We start from the raw sequence: 17,701 nt of genomic DNA, 5'->3' as shown, positions 1-17,701 counted from the left end.
TTAAATTGTAGTAGTTTGTCAGTAGATTCTTTGTATTTTCTTTGTATGTATTCATGACATCTGCAAATGATAGTTTTATTTCTTCCTTTGCAATCTTCATGCCTTCTTTATCTCTTGCCAAATTGTTGTGGCTGGGCGATTGGGCCAAGAAAAAGAGATGAAAGTCATCCAGATTGTAAAGGAAGAAGTAAAACTATATTTGCAGATGACATGTTCTTATATGTAGAAAACCCTAAGGAATCTACAAAAATCTATTAAAGCTAATACACAAGTTCAGCAAAGTTGCAGGATAGAAGGTTGATACTGAAATTGCATTGGGTAGGGCCCCCAGCAGAATGCTGACTGCAGTGGTGATACTGGGTGTACCTGTCTCCTTCTCAATCTTGGGGACGGGCAGAGCTTTCAATATTCACTATTAAATATGATGTTTGCTATAGGACTTTTAATGTACTCATGATCATGTATTCTCAATTTGTTAAAAGTTTTTTATCATAAACAGTGTTAGATTTTATCAAATACTTTTTCTGCATCTTTCAAGATAATCATATTTTTCTCCTTTATTCTTTTAATGTGATGAATTATATTGATTGATTTTTGACACAAATACCCTTCTGGTTTCTGTTATAAGATTGTAAGTTTGGATTTTTGATTCACAGCAAAATTGTGGGGAAGGTATAGAGATTTCCTATATACCCCTTGAACCTATATATGCACAAGCCTCCTCCATTGTGAACACTTTTCAGTTCTTAATTTCAGTTCTTCATTTCCATTTGATACTTTGTTGTAGATCCTAATTCTTTGATGAAAGTCTTTATTTTTGTCAGTCACACCAATATCTGGGTCATTGACGGATCCGTTTTACTGTTGTTGATGTAAGAACGTCCAAACCTATAAAGAAATTTTATAAAATTTTATTTGAGCCACACAGAGGATACACCTGGAAGCAAGAGCTCAACAGACTGAGATAAACAAACTTCCTAGAATGACAGTTTACAGCTTCTTTTATGCATTGGGAAGTTAAGAAAGATTAAATGAAGGTGAGAGAAAGCAAGGTGGGAATTGGATTACAGGATAGTTAACAAAATTATGTGCCCTTTTGAGGGTGGTTATGCCTCTGAGGGGTCTGAAAAAGAGAATTACTCTGTCATTTCAAAGGTGTGTTAACCTAGATGCAGAGAAACAATGTACAGGGCTTGCTTAAGGCAAAGATAAGCCTTTTACTACAGAAGTTTTATTCCGAGGGTGGGACTGCCCACCATGACCTGCGCCATTAGGAATTTATGATCAGATCACCCAGTGAGGTGACTTTCCATAGAACCTTTTTCATCCACATTTTGTATATGAGGTCAGACAATTAAGTGTGCAAACTTATTGCAACGATGTTGCTAAACTTTTTTGATATCAGAGGGATTATTCATTATGAATTTGTGCCAACTGGACAAACAGTTAACCAAGTTCACCATTTGGAAGTGCTGAAAAGGCTGCGTGAAAAAGTTAGACGACCTGAACTTTTCACCAACAATTCATGGCTTTTATGTCACGACAATGTACCAGCTCACACGGCACTGTCTGTGAGGGAGTTTTTAGCCAGTGAGCAAATAACAGTATTGGAACACCCTCCCGACTCACCTGATCTGGTCCCCAATGACTTCTTTCTTTACCCAAAGATAAAGGAAATATTGAAAGGAAGACATTTTGATGACATTCAGAACATCAAGGGTAATATGCCAATAGCTCTGATGGCCATTCCAGAAAGAGTTCCAAACTTGCTTTGAAGGGTGGACTAGGCACTGGCATCAGTGCATAGCTTCCCAAGGGGAGTACTTAGCAGGTGACCATAGTGATATTCAGCAATAAGGTACTGTGTTCCCCGAAAATAAGATCAGGTCTTATATTAAGTTTTGCTCCAAAAGACACATTAGGGCTTATGTTCAGGGGATATCATCCTGAAAAATCATGCTAGGGCTTATTTTCCAGTTAGGTCTTATTTTCGGGAAAACATGGTATGTAACACTTTTTCTAGGAGAGTTCGTGACCTTAATTGTCAGATCTTGTATGTTTTCCCCCTACAATCCTGTTTCTTGGTATGCTGGATAATTTATTATTGACCGTTATGATAAATTACAGTGGCTCCAGGAGACATTATTCCTCCATCTGGTAGACAGATAGAATGGAGTAGGTCACTTCAATCCAATCTGGTAGTGAACTGACTGGAGTCAAGTTTGCAGTTTTTGTAAGACTCTATCTCTACCTACGGTTTCCCCCATTTCTAGAGTATAGTCTTCCAAGGATTACTAAATGAGAATCTGGTGTGTTTACTAGGCTTCTTTCCCTAGGGGTCCTTAACTCCAATTTTTATCTCCTTAGTGTCATGGTATTGCAAAGAAAAAGAAAAAAAACCCTGCTGTATTTTATAGGCTTTCTACATAGCTTAATAAATCATAGCTTTATAATTTAACAAATGCTTCAAGGGGAAAAACCTGTGTCAGAATTACTTTTCTGTGTCTCCCTTCTATCTGACATCCTGGCTCTTCCAGTCCCAGCTGCCTTGGCAACCTCAACCTTCAATTTCTTGTCTCTCCAGGTCCAGAGACTCTGCTACCTTTTCTGACTGTTAGCCATGGCCCTCTGCCCAAATTCTCAGTCTCTTACCTACAATCAGCAAATTTCCTGAAAGGAAAAATGGTTCACAGAATGTCAGCTCACCTCATTGTGTTTTTCTTCTTCTGAGATCATGGCCCATCAAATGCTTGTCAACTTGGCAGCTCTTTAATACCTTAAAAAAGAGGTTTTCTGTATTTTATTCAGCTTTTCTAGTTGTTCTTGGCATGAATATCAGTTTGCCTCAAGCAGAAAAATAATTATTTTCTCAGAACTTTTTTGCCAGAAATGGAATTCTCAACTAAAAGTGATTTTATACAGGGATTTTGATTACACAATTCTTGAGAAGGCTGATGAAGTCAAAAGGGGAAAAGTTGCTTGTATCAGTTAGCTATTTTTGCAATAATGGCGCATAACAAAGAATCATCACGTCTCAGTGTTCCACTAAAATGAGCACTTATTTCTCATACATGTATGGGTCAGTTGAGTGTGGGCTGCTTTAGGTTCGGCAAATCACCTTCGAGCTGTGGATCTGGCTAGGCTCAGTTCCTCACATAGGCCTGCTCCATGTTTGTTCATTCCAAGCACAGGGTAAAGGGGCAGCAGCCACCCAGGGAAAGCTCTTTTCATGGTGAAAGCAGAAGACGGGCAAACACGTTTCTACCCCCCTGCTTGTGTTATGTCGCCTAATATCCCATTGGCTGAAGCAAGTCATGTGGCCAAGTTCAAATTCAAGGTACGTGGAAGTAAACTATGTCTTTCTGTGAACTGCGAAAGCTACATGACCATGGACACAGTTACACGGAAGGGTGAAGAATTGGGGTGATGATTCATTGTACCATGTTAATGTTCCCTAGAATTAGGGAATTTCAGGGGCCTGTGCCTGGCTGTGCAGTCACCAGGAGGAGACCTCACTGCAGTGTAGCTGCTGCCAAGCCTCAAAGCCACTGCTTCCGATTTGGTACCCCATAGTGGTTATGGGCTGCAATTATCAGAGGTATTTGCCAATATGTTTTTTTCTGATTTTTCGTTGTGGAAGTCCTTGTCCAAACTACTGCAAACACCTCCAGCATCCTGCTTTCGTAAAAATGCCAGAGTTAAAGGAAGAAAAGGATGGGTTTTATCTTCTTTCTGCTTTCCAGTCTCACATTTGGCAAACTCAACCTGGAGCCCTATTTGTAAGAGTGTTGGGGAAATATAATTTCCAGACTTTCCATTTTTAGAAAATGTAATAAAGACCTTTAAAGGGGATGGGTACGGTGCTGCGTGCCAACCTACACTCTGGGGCCAGCCTGGGTCACAGGACCCTGCAGTAAGGGATCCACACGCAAAGGAGGCGCTTAAATAAGCCATGTGACTACTCCAGCTCATTACTGAACCTCCCCTGCCCCTTGGGTGGCCTCCTTCCCTTACCCCTTAGCTGCCCCTGCTAGGATGATCAGAAACCCCTGTTAGCAAGTCAGGGAAGGAGGAATGGAAGCACAAAATGGAGAAATAGGACAATTGCTCCATGCCCATTTCCTGTTGCAGCCTCATACAGCTGAGAGCCAAGGAGAGGGAGGAGTGAATGGGGAAGCTTCACCTTTAAATGAAGTTGGAGGTTTAGACTACTACATGAAATTGGACGTTTTCAGTGCTGAATACAGCCTGCTTTTGTAATGAGAAGTTACAGGAAAAATGTATTGTTACCTAAGCGTAATCAAAGAAGTCATGGGACTTGCCCTAGATTTTTTCCAAAGGGCAGGGAGTAGCAGAGCAAGTTTGAATGGGTTGCTGGAAAAACAGGATGAAGTAGCTTGCTGATTACATTCCATAAGCCTGACTCTTTCAACATAATGGATATATTTCTTAAATGAATTTAATATGCCATTATGAAGACAGATTGTACCCTCTGCCTACTATGCTTTTTCCTAATTTTAAAGTGTGGAATTATTTGCCCAAATCACTCTACCACTCCCCATTTTTAACCAGTATGTCAGGAGGTGTGTTTCTCAGAGTGAAATGACTCTCAATGTGAAGAAAGGAAATAGCTCTTGGGAATTGTGCAGCCCTTATAAGGCAGTTTGTTAAACCTGCACAGCAGCCCAGGAGGAGCCCATCCCACATTTAGAAATGAGGAAAGGGAGCGTCAGGGAGGGGATGCCATTTCTCAGACCCCCATAGCAAGGAAGTGGTGAAGCTGGAACTGCAGATTCCAGGTGTCCCAAAATGGTGTCATTATTAAATACTGCCAGAAAGACCTCAAAAACGACAGAGACGACGTGTAGTGCCGTCACATTCACACAGCCTGGGGTCTGTTTCCCTGCCTAGTAGACAGGCCACTTCTGTTTTATGTACCTTTACCTGCTAGTGAGGTTGTGTGTTTCTCATTTCCTCCCCCTCTCTGTTTCCTTTTCCCTTCTTCCCTCTCTCCCTTCCTTCCTCCTCTATCTTCCTTCCTTCTTTTTCCCTCTCTCCCACCTTTCTGCGGTGTCTCCCTCCCCTTCACCCCTCTTCTTTCCTGGCCCCCTTCCTTCTATGTAAATAATGTTCACCTCCAGCGATGCGGAAGTATAATCCCGCAAGTGACCAGATTTGGTTCCTGTTGGCCCTTTGCTTTTGAGAATATGCTTTTATCAGTTTGTTGATTAACAAACCTTATGAGGTCGACTGCCAGGAGGTGGATGATTCGAGGGAGTAGGAGCATCGGTGCAGACGGGACCCAGAGGCTTGCATCGCGTGATGTCCACGTCAGAAGGGCCATGGGAACATGATTGACAGGTCGGGCCGGGATACAAGGTGGACAAGGGACCGAAAGTCCAGGGCGTGTGGCCAGGGCAGAGAGCCACCCGGTGTCTTCACACACGCACACACAGTGACTGAAATACAGCTACCGGAACCAGAAAGAACAGCACCTGCCTTCCTCACTGTGTCTCTAGCGCCCTCTACTGTTTAGCATCGTACTCACCTCCGATGGAGAGCCGCTTAAGGGAATTCCGTCTGCAGAGCACGTGTTGAAGAATGAGTTTGGAGCTGCAAGGTAATTGACCATCGGCAATCCAGCCTTCCCAGAGTCTTCCCTTGTAACCCCTCCCAAACACTACCTCTGCCTCCCCACCAAAATAGCCACTCACCTGATTTTATGGTAACCACTTCTTTGCTTCTACCACCTAACTATGCAGCTCTAAAAGCTATAGGTGTTTTGGGTTTGGTTTGGTTTGGTTTAAAGTTTTTGTAGAGAATCAGAAAGCAAGCATTCTTTTGTGTGTGTGGCTTCCTTCATGCACATGATGTTTTGAGATTCATCATACCTTTGGGGGTGGGCGTGGGGGTATAAAGATAGAAGTGGAGTTGCTGGGTCATAGGGGGTTTCATATATTCCAATTTACTAGATAAAGCCAAAGTGTTCTCCAAAGGCGATGTACATACTAATTCACATTCTCACCAGCAGTGCATGAGAGTTCCCATGTCTCTGGGTCCCCGTCAACCCTTGGTATTGACGGCCTTTTTATTTTAGCGATTCCTTTCTGTCTGTAAAGGAGATTATCTCCTTGTGGATTTAATGTGTACTCCCCTGATGACTAATGCGGTCAAACAATGGTTTTTATGTTAATTGTTAGTGAGGTTGGTCATCCCTCCTTTGTGATGTACTTGTTCATGGATCGGACCCATTTTTCTATTGGGTTATTTGTGGTTTTCTTATTGCTTTGTAGGAATTTCTTTTGATTGAATGAATTGCAAATGTTTTCTACCATTCTCTTTTTTAAATTACTAATATATTTTCAGTTGATTTCCTCCCATTTTATGGCTTCCTTTTGATAAACAGAAGTTTTTTATTTCAGTGCAGTCAAATGAAGTAATCTTTTATATTAGTGCTTTTTGTGTCTGTTTTTTAAGAAGTTTTTCCATAACTTGAGATCATGAAGATATTCTATACTGCTTTCAAGAAGCTGTATTATTTTGCCTTTCACATTTAGATATAGAATCTACTTGAAGATGGTTAGGTAAGTTATAACATTGGGCTCGAGTTTCTTTCCTTTTTTTCCACAAGAATATTCAATTATCCCAGCACCATTTATTGAAAAGACTATTCTTTCCCTCACTGGTCTGTTGCACCACCTAGGTAATAAATAAAGCATCCATATACAGAGGGTGCCAAAAAAATATACACACGTTTTAAGAAACGAAAACTGTATTAAAATTCTAATACTCAATATATACCGATAACAAAAGATGAATACAAGTCACGTTTGACTTCTGCAATTACAAGAGATGTTCAAAGTGGTGACCATCAGCATCCAGACACTTCTGATTGCAGCGAACTACTGCTTGAGCAACGTTGATCAAAGTGTCCACTTGTATACATTCTTTTGGCACCCCTGGCATATTTATTTCTAGGCGCCTTCTGTTACATTAGTAAATTTGCCTATCTTTTCACTAATGCCACTATGTCTTAATTACTGATTTGTAATATCAACATCTGCAGTCTTCAACCTAGTTCTTCTTCTCAAGAGTGGGTTGGCTATTTGGGCACTTTGCATTTCCATATAAATTTTAGAATCAGCTTGCTAAGTCCCTCCCATCTCCCAGAGAAGCCAGTTGTGACTTTTATTGGGATTGCATTGAGTTTATATAAGTAAGTCAGTTCAGGGGGAACTGACATCTTTAAAACAGAGTCCTCTATTTATTTAGCTCCTCTCTAATTTCTCTAAAAAAAGTTCTAGTGGTATGTGTAGAGGTTTTGCACATCCTTCATTAAGTTTATCCCTAGACATTTGATTTTCTTATACTGTTGTAAATGAAATTGTTTTTAAAATTTTTATCTTGTAATTCTGTTATACATAAAGTTGGTTTTCCTATATTGACTTTATGTCCAGCAATTAAAATCACAAACTCTAATAATTTAGCTCCAGATTCTTTTGAGCTTTCATTATACACAATCATTGTTTTATATCTTAGTTCCAGTCCATATATATATATAATATATATACACATAAATTTGCTTTGTTTGCTTTATTACTCTGGCTAGGAACACTAGAAAAGTATCAGATATAAGTTTTAACAGTGGATATCCTTGTCTGATTTCCGTTTGCAGAAATTTTCCCCACTTTATCATTAAGTAAAATGCACTGTTGTTGTTAGCTCCTTATGATAAACATTGTTAAAATTTGTTGACCACTCTCCATTGATTTAACGTATGTCTTTACAAAACAGAAATAGTTTACATACTATTTCCTAATATGATTTTTCACTTAATATACTATCAACATCAAGACCATGTTTTTTATTCATTGTTTTGCCTACCTTATTCTTAAAATGTCAGCTTTAGAAAAACATTTTCTGTTTATTCTTTTTTAACAGCTTTATTGAGATATAATTCACATACCATTCAATTCACTCATTTAAAGTGTATACAATTCAATGATTTTTAGAGTATTCACATTCCTTTTTATTCTTCTCAATTAACTTTTAAATCAATTTATCAACTTCTATGTGCCATCCTTCAGGGATTTGGTTAATATCAAATCAACTCTACATATCAAATCTTTTCAACCAGCAGGAGCATGTATAATGTTTAATTGATTCAGGTATAATGTCTCATTGATTTCTGTCTCCTTTTATTTCCTTCTTGGTTTTAAAATCATTCTCTTTAATGCAAATAAAAACCACAATGAGATACCACCTCACCCCAGTCAAGATGGCTATCATCAATAAATCAACAAACAACAAGTGCTGGCGTGGATGTGGAGAAAAGGGAACGCTGGTGCACTGTTGGTGGGAATGCAGATTGGTGCAGCCACTATGGAAAACAGTTTGGAGGTATCTCAAAAATCTGAAAATGGAACTACCTTATGATCCAGCAATCCCACTCCTAGGTGTCTATCCGGAGAAATCCAAAACTCCAATTCAAAAATCTTTATGCACTCATGTGTTTATTGCAGCACTATACACAATAGTCAAGACCTGGAAACAACCAAAATGCCCATCAGTAGATGACTGGATTAAGAAACTGTGATACATTTATACAATGGAGTATTACGCAGCCATAAAGAAGAAAGAAATCTTACCATTTGTAACAACATGGATGGACCTAGAAAACATTATGTTAAGTGAAATAAGTCAGACAGAGAAAGAGAAATACCATATGATCTCACTTATATGTGGAATCGAAAGAAAAGAATAAGTGAATGAACTAATCAGAGACAGTTTTGGAAACATGTAGGAAAAACTGAGGGTTGCTAGAGGGGCGGGGGGGTGGGGATAAGGGGAAGGTGAGAGGTTTAGAAAATAGTCGGTAACCACAAGATGACCACGGGGTTTTGAAAATTAATTTGGAGAACGTACAGAGGGATAGTGGATGGGGGGAGGGGGGTTCACACAGTGTGAGGGATATAAATGAGAAACGTCTAAGTTTTGCTTTGTCTTGTGCACCTAATAAAATAAAATTTAAAAAAAATAAAAAAAAATAAAATCATTCTCTTTGAGTAAAGCCTTTAATGTTTTTTATTTATCTGTAAGCATATTTTTATTATATTTAGAACTGTATATAATTGGTACATAGGAATATTATTATATTATTCATTTTAAATTGGTAAGTTTATGTTATATTTAATTACTGTAATATGTGATAAATGTATTACCGACATATTTTTGTTTGATTTCCTGGGATTATTTTTCTGGGTATATATTCTAGTCATTCAAAATAGTGACATTTTAATTTATTTAAGACTTTTTGTTACAACTACATATTTCTGTTTCTTTTCAAATTATATGGCCGGCATTTCTAATTCTGAAAAAAAACACTTAAAAAAATCAATAGTACACACATACACATCTGATTTTTATCTAAAACATATATATGACCAGTAAAAAAAAAAAGAAACTCAAGAAAATAAATGTACAAAAATAACTGAAGCAGACACTTCACAAGTGAAGATGTACAGATAGCAAATAAGCAAGTGAAAAGTTGCTCAACATCTTTAGTCATCAGGAAATCCACTTCACACTCAGTAGAATGGCTAAATTGGAAATGAATGACACCTCCAAATGTTGACAAGGATGCAGAACAACTGGAATCCTCATACATAGCTGTGAGCATGTAAAATTGTACAACTTTGGGGCACTGTTTGGAAGTTTCTTATAAAGTTAAATCTACACCTATCTTACAAATCAGCAAGCTCAATCCTAGGTATTCCCCCCCTCCAAAATTAAGACATATGTCCAACAAGACTTGTAAAAAGATGTTTGTAGTAGGTGTTCATAATAGCCCCCAAATGGAAACAATCCAAATCACCTTCATTAGGAAAATCATGTAATATATTCATAGATTGGTATACTACTCAGCAATAGAAAGCATGCACTACTGAGTCACATAATCATTTGGATGAACCTCAAAAATATTGTTATGTGAAAAAAGCAAGTCACAAAGGAGTATAACCTGTATGATTTCATTTATATGAAGTTCAAGATTAAAACTAATCTATGGTGATAGAAATTAGAACAGTGGTTGCCTATCATGGGTGGGAATTGACTGGAAGTAGAATTGAGGGAAATTCTTAAAGTGATGTAAATGTTCCAAATCCTGATTGGGATATTGGTTACACAAATGTATATATTTGTCAAAACCCAGCAAATTGTACGTTTTAAGATCTGTATGTTTTACTGTATGTAAATCTTAACTCAACTTTTTTAGTTCCCGGTAAAAAGAATCTGATCAGCCCAGCTTAAGTCAGGCATCCTTTCCCTCTGACTACTCCATTTTTGCCCAGGTATCAAACTAAATAGAACAGATATGGCCCAAAGAAGAGGCATCATTGTTTCTTGGCTGCCATCCCATGAAGTATCTACATCTATTATGTGGAGTTCAAAATCATATTAGGTTTTGCTATACTTGAGAAGTGGTCTTTTTAATATAGGGAATTTGTACCCTTAGAAATTATGGGAAATTTCCTAGTCAATCTATCAGATAAAAATAATAATGAAAGAGAAATTAAAACTAGGCCCTAATTCCCCACCCAGGATAACCACTGCACCATTTTAGTAAGATTTTTCCAGGCAGTATGATCACAATGTCACATAAACTGAATTGTACTATGTATTATGTAAATAAGGCATTAGCTTGTCTAATGTCTGATTATGCAGAGAATTTGTTCAGCATGGAGTGAAGTGAATCAGAGAGAAATATGAGGATGGAGAGGAGGGGACATTTGGAGAAAGTTGAAGGATGGAAGAGACCAGGCAGGAGTTTGATCTCCTATGACAAGAAACTCGTATACTGTGTAAGAAGCTCAGCCCTCCACAGAACCCTCGCATGCACTGCAGAAGGAGTGTTGGATGCCAGGTGCGCAGAAGGCATCATCAGTAGGCAGGATGGGCTAGACAAATAGAGACCAGCAGAGACCATATTGGGAGCCGGTTTGTAAGGAGACCTTTGGCCCCTTTCCTTCATTCCTCCCTGCCCCCACTCGCTGGAAGAGCTGGGCATCAGGGAACGGGGGAGGAATGAGGAGAAGTTGTCCCAGTGCCAATGCTTGCCCTCCCTCCAGCTCCAAGGAGCTGCAGTGGGAGGAAAGGAAGAGATGACCATACCTCCTCCTCCACTTGGAAGCAGAGAGGTCACCCTTAGTAAATACAGCCGTTAAGTAGGTGGAATGAACTTCTTAGTAACGAACCAGGTTCAAGACCTTCAGAGACAGAATGACAACTGATGGCAAACTTCATTCACATATTTCTCTCCCTGTTGACATTAAAACAGGGGCCAGTATTAAACTCCCAGGAAAGATGAACACTTTATTATAATCGTTCTGATTCACGACCTGTATCGCACCACCTAGAATCCCGCCAGGATACAAATTTATCATTTAAAATGAAAGACGTAAGGATGGTTAGTTTTTCTGTTTCATTCTGTATTGTTCTGAGAAACTACAGGTATTTTCTTGTAAGAAAACCATGTCACCTACGTAGGTTGTGCTGCTAAAGGAATATAAGTCTAATGAGGGCCTCATATCACAGAAGTTTAGGAGAATTCTGGGGATGAAATTTTATGACCACTGTGAAAGTTATCTATCAAAACTTTACAGAACTGTCTACTTTTTCACAATAACATTATGGAATAAAAGCCCTCTTTTGGTCTACTTCAAACCCAATGAATGTGAATTTTAGAACATGAAGTGTTATAGTAAATTTGTCATTAATGTTCTTAGATTCAATTTCTAGATTCATTTTAACTCATAACAAACCATATTTCAAAGACTGAATTACAATGGTAACTCAAATATTTGCGATATGATAGAACTTGTCTGTGGTTTCCCAGCATTCCAGAGTAATACTCTACGGCTGAAGAATTGGTATGGCATCTCAGTCATGTCATTGGTGTCCACTAAAAAATGTAATTCAGTGCTTTGCACAAATCAATGTTTTCACATACTAAATTGAACCTATAGATAAAACCTCTGTTGCTTTGTGAGTTAAGATTTCTTCAGAAATGTATTGTCTTGGTTGCACTGTCTTATGCCTCACTTGTTCATTCAAGGAGTAGGGGATGGTATTCATTTTTTTCAGCCCCGTTTGAGATGTTCCATTTTTCCAAATATGCTATTGTATGCCCATCACTCTGTTGTTATGAACACCTCCCGTATTTTAAAATGCAGGTTAAATATTTTATCTTTGAAGCCTTCTTGCATCTTCCATGGCCACAGACATGTTTGTCTGCCTAGGGCTCTCTTTTCATTAATGGTGGGCTCCTTTTGTCCTATGTGGTTCAATGCGTGTCCCACTCACCCCTGGTCACAGGGGGAGGGCAGGTAATCTAAGCAGAGTCCATCAGAGTTCTTCCATGAAATTTGCTATGTGACATCAGCAAAGAGAGCCTCTTTCTGTAAAGAAGTAAGTATGGTGCTTCCTATGGTCATCTCTTCTCCGTGACCATAGGTGGGAAAGATAAAAAGAAAAGAGGGAAAGATGAAGGAGGGAAAGGAGAGGGGAAAAATACAAACACGTAGTTGGGGAGAGAACAGGGCAAGGAGAGAAACAGGAGAAATGGAAGGAAAGGAAAAGAATTAGGGGCAACCAGATGACACAATTTAAGCCAAAGGATTCAAGTGTGCTTTAGGCTAGTACCACCCTCAGTTATATGAACCAATAGCTCCCCCTTTTTGCTCAAGCTAGTGTGAGTTGGGTTTTTATCACTTGCCACCAAGAGTGCTAATAAACCTGTTCTATTACTTCTTCTGCCTTTTCCACACAGCTTTAATCCCAGCACTATTATTTTGTTTAAAATATTTCTTCACCAGCTTGTGTATGAACTCACTGAAGACAGGCCTTCTTACTTCTTTATATTCGTGTTGTACTCAGCAAGTGTCTGCAGGATGGATCACATGTCCAATTTTGTCATCTCCCTTGAAGATCAGAACCCCTCCCCCCAAAAAAAAACCCCAAGAAGTAAAAGGAAATTTAGCACATATGAATGCCTCTAATAGCTGTTAGAGAAACTATACATTTGGGAAAGCTAAGTTAATATCAAGTCCCAATGTTTCTCTGAGATGGGAGAGCATCCCTGTCAGCTGAACTATCAGGAGATGAAGAATGAGGTCTACCTAAAATGCCTACCATGCGATTGCCAGATACAGAACCGCTGAACTGGCTGACACACTTAGGCTACCCTAAAACGAAAATGCATAGAGTAGGTTTAATATACTCATATTTCAGACAGGTAAAACAGCTAGGATCCCGATTAAGCAATTTCTAGGCATAGGTTAGATTCCTCAGAACAGGAGGCAATAGTTTTCAGCCTAAATAAGGGTTCCTGGAAATGTGCGTTAACCCATGAAATATATACCAAAGGCTGGGAAGAGATATTGGTGTGACCGGGTATTCTTTGTCTCACTCAGAATGGCTTAAAGACTTCTTCCCAATAGGATGTGAAGAGCCATCTATTTCAAAAGATTGTTTTGGTTGACATAGGGATTAGGCCACATCTTGGGGACAAAGCAGAGAAGGGTAAACTTAAGAGAATAGCTCTCTCAATGGACTTATACTGATTGGGAAAATTTTTATGTCAGAACTCTGAGTTTGCACCTACTGTGGTTATGGTTGAAAGACATGGATTAGAGGACATCAGCTCCAGGCTCCAGTTTCATCACTCGTTAGATGTATTATCCATGAGCGCCAACTATTTTGTTTGAATTCCAGTATCTCTAGATACAAAATGGGACAGATCTTTCTCTACTCACCTTACTAGCTGCCAGATAAAAGCTTAGCAATCATTTGATCTAATCTCCCTATCTTCCCCATGAATTAACTCACAAAGTAAATGTTTCTACCTTTTTTTCTTTTATTGGTCAAAGATCTCTCTGAGGATTTGTTGAAAAGTAGGGACCCTACTCCACAGAAAAACATACTTTTGTATGTATGCACTCTCACACACACATTTTTGCATATTGTTTTTGGGAGAATCACAAAACTCCTAAGATTCATTTTTAGGGAAGCCAAGTTTTTTTAAAAAGCCTGAATTTGAGAAGACAGTTTCAATGAATGAAAAGAATTTAACAAAACACACACATAGTAAATTAAACTTGTTCATATCATCATAAATTTCGTTATTTTCAAGCAATATTACTAATCTACTACCTCTCAGCATACTCCAAACTTACAGGTTAAGTACCACTCCCTATTTCCTCATTGATGACTACCATTTTATACAAGCTTCTATAATCATAACAAGAGAACAAACTGCTAGATGTTTGTTGGTAAGTAAATTCAGTATGGCACTCAAATCCTAGAAATGAACTAACAATATGACTCTCTTCCTCCCTTTATAAAATGGGTTGAAGGATGACCTTGTTTCCTTCATTTTCAATGGTTCTTTATAGAGAGACATACTTACCTTGAGCTTGTCTAAACATAGGCTTATACAAACTAATCCATTATCATGTACAGTTAAAAGCAAGGAAATCATTTCATGTTGATAGCTTATTAAAGTAGGAATAAGGAAAGCACTTAGAGTTTGTGAGTGGAGCAGAAAAGCAATTCCTGAAGAAATGTCTTACGTCTGTATCCCCAGTACTTGGTACACTGCCTGGAATGGAGCAGGGACCGTATAAAGTGACCCTTTCATTCCTGAGGAATGTATTGCCTTTGTTGCTAGATCATTTCACTAGAAGCAAGAAAGGAGAAAATAAAACAAACAAAACTCATAGAATTTCTTAGAAAAAAGTTTTAATTTATATATTTAGCTCTTTATAAAATATATTTATTTAGCTCTTTATAAAATATATTTTAAAATGCTAAGCAGAAGTCCTGTCATTCATTTGTTTCGAAAGACAAATAATTTCCATAGTCTTTCCTGAAGTGCCTGCAGTTTCTCCATCCAGTCTCAGGGCATGGCACAGGTTGCGTGCTTTACATTGTAGGGATAAAAGTCCAGTAGAGAGAAATCTTGTTGCAGCGGGTAGCTGTTTTCATCTAACACAAAGAGGCTCTGCATCTTCATTACACAAGGCGCCCCGCCCCCTGCCAACAGGGAGTGGAACAAGTCTGCTGCGACCAGGCCATAGGTGATCTCTGAGGAAGGGACTGAAGAAGACGCAAATGAACACACAGCTCTCACTGTCCTTTCCAGGTGGCCAGAGACACACACATTGAAGGGTTCGTTTTTTCCCTTGGTTTCTCAAGTCCCACCCCCAGTTTAAATTTCTCTTGCTATCCCTTCCCTTTCTATTAAGTTGGTGCAAAAGTAATTGCAGTTTAAAAGGTTAAAAAATGGCAAAAACCGCAGTTACTTTTGCACCAACCTAACAGCCACAGGTTGCTGAAGTTACTCTAGAATGATGACATGCAATTCCTGTTGATCATGGAGAGAAGGCACAAATAATGCGCCATTTACACTGACAGCATGTCCTGTTATAGCGCAGCTACTGGCTTCTTAAAACAATAGAGGAAAGAACTGAGATTAACATTTTCCTAAATTAAGCCTTAAACAAAAACGGTATGTCCATATCAGAAAAGTACTCTTATATTTATCCAGTCTACAGTTCTTATCATAGTGATATTTATATATATACACAAGAGTGTGTGTGTATGTGTGTGTGTAAAAACCTGTTTACCTCAGTCTGTCTTGTTCTATATGTAATGTTCAGCATTCAAGCAAAAATTACTAAACATACAAAAAAGCAATAAAATAAAAATCCACTATTAAGACAGAGGAATCAATAGAAAACAGATTAGCTCGTCTGCTTAGAGTCTGAGGCTAATGAGGAAAGGTAGGGAGTTAGATCACCTGACAAATGGGTTACCTTCACTTTGTTTTTAGCCACTGACTACACTTAGCATTATAGCTGAAGATACTGCAAATCCTCTCCACTGACAGTAGACTATCTTCACGTCATTGTGTCACACATTCATTTACTTACCTATTATAAAACTAAGGTGCTCACAGTATGGTGGTTACCAGAGGGGAAGGGGGATGCAGGGAGGATGAAGAGAGTGAAGGGTGTCAAATATATGGTGATGGAAGGAGACTAACCTTTGCATGGTGAGCACACAATGCAAGACACAGATTATGTATTATAGAATTATACACCTGAAACTTATATAGTGTTATTAACCAATGTCATTCCAGTAAATGTATTTTTAAAAAGCTAAGGTAATAAATAAATAAATAAATAAATAAATAAATAAATAAAATTTAAAAAGCTAAGGTCCTAGTGTTTTTGCTTACTAATTGAGAATTTAAAGTAAAAAGAGATTAGGTGCTTGCTTCCCTCTATTCATGTGCTGAGACAAACATAGAGTAAGTCTTACCCTCCAACTTGCATAATCTTATGCTTCACTCAGCTAAATTATCCTTCTACTTTTATACTGACAGAAATAAACCTCAGTTTACAGTCTAGTGTTCTTTCTGTTCCAATATACGCTCCTGAAATGAATGGTTTCACCAAGAATAACCTCTTGATGGTGTGTTGATATCTTACCTATAATTTTGTTGAGCCAGTCAGGAGAAATGTTGAGAAGAATTTTCTCTATGACCTTTGATCCTACATGGATGCAAACCTTATATATTCCATCAACTATGGTCATTAAAGCTGGCCTATAAAAGAGTAAATAGCACATGACCTTCAAAAAAGATTTTCAAACTTAAAAATATGTTTAAATGCAATATAATTTCAGAAAGCACTAGGTTTTTATGCAGGGTTAATTTTAATTTCTAAAGCAACTCTACGTGTTCTGAAACATCCTAGAAACAAGAGAAAGGCATTTTAAGACAAGTTTCAAATCATAAAACAATAAATTAGATTTATTCCATATTCATCTTATAATTTCAGGTACTAATATAAAAAAACATTATTTTACACTGTTGTGTAAATTATTTTTTGAAACAAAAATAAAGATGATAACCACATATTTCACAATCACAATTTCAAGTTATTCTTTTCTACTGGGTTCTTTCCTATCAAAAACAAACTCTTTTGGGCGGCCGGATGGCTCAGTTAGTTAGAACGCGAGCTCTGAACAACGGGGTTGCCAGTTCAATTCCCACATGGGCCAGTGAGCTGCACCCTCCACAACTAGATTGAAGACAACGAGCTGCCACTGACCTTACAGAGGGATGGCCAGATGGCTCAGTTGGTTAGAGCATGAGTTCTCAACAACAAGGTTGCTGGTTCAATTCCCACATGGGATGGTGGGCTGTGCCCCCTGCAACTAAAGAGTGAAAACAACGACTGGATTTGGAGCTGAGCTGTGCCCTCCACAACTAGATTGAAGGACAATGACTGGGAGCTGATGGGCCCTGGAGAAACATACGCCTCCAATAAAATTTATTAAAAAGAACACACAAAAACTCTTTTGTGTGTCAGTAAATAGGGAACTAGATAAACAATTTTCAGTATGTCATGCAATGGTATGCAATGTGGCATGAAAAAGAACGAGGAAGATTGTAAGAGCCATTAGGGAAGGCACGCCATGATATGCTCTAAGCAACAAACAATGTGAACAAAACAATATAATAATATTATTCTATCTATGTATGTACTTTTAAAGAAAGGGATATATGTGTGCTGGTATTAGCATAATAAATTACTGGAAGAATACAAAAAAAAACTTCTAACAAGCATGAAAATAG

At 38.3% G+C, this 17,701-nt stretch overlaps 1 protein-coding gene and 1 long non-coding RNA gene across 18 annotated transcripts in view; both read right to left on the bottom strand.

Annotated features, from left to right (window-relative positions):
• Nucleotides 1-598: 598 nt before the first annotated feature.
• LOC109437140 (uncharacterized) lies at nucleotides 599-5,374 on the bottom strand. Its single transcript, XR_002136203.3, has 3 exons — nucleotides 5,238-5,374; nucleotides 2,707-2,776; nucleotides 599-888 (listed from the first exon to the last, which is right to left on the bottom strand). It is a non-coding gene; the product is annotated as an uncharacterized LOC109437140 (long non-coding RNA).
• A 9,405-nt stretch (nucleotides 5,375-14,779) lies between these two features.
• The window catches only part of SHLD2 (shieldin complex subunit 2), a 104,791-nt gene continuing 101,869 nt past the window's right edge, over nucleotides 14,780-17,701 (bottom strand). For 16 of the 17 annotated variants that reach the window (XM_074337216.2, XM_074337221.2, XM_074337226.2 and 13 more), the window contains 2 exons: nucleotides 16,551-16,666; nucleotides 14,780-15,153 (listed from right to left, as the gene is read on the bottom strand). In XM_074337216.2, coding sequence (XP_074193317.2) covers nucleotides 14,954-15,153; nucleotides 16,551-16,666 — 316 coding nt within the window. In that variant the 3' untranslated portion in view covers nucleotides 14,780-14,953. Of the gene's footprint in view, nucleotides 15,154-16,550; nucleotides 16,667-17,174; nucleotides 17,281-17,701 lie in introns of those variants that run through there. The other variant, XM_088792116.1, reaches the window with a different exon arrangement.

This window comes from Rhinolophus sinicus, chromosome 15, assembly GCF_057876585.1.
Source record: "Rhinolophus sinicus isolate RSI-liver-muscle chromosome 15, RSI-T2T, whole genome shotgun sequence".
Taxonomy (NCBI): domain Eukaryota; kingdom Metazoa; phylum Chordata; class Mammalia; order Chiroptera; family Rhinolophidae; genus Rhinolophus; species Rhinolophus sinicus.
Note: the sequence above shows the minus strand (reverse complement) of the source record. Positions and strands in the feature narration are given on the sequence as shown.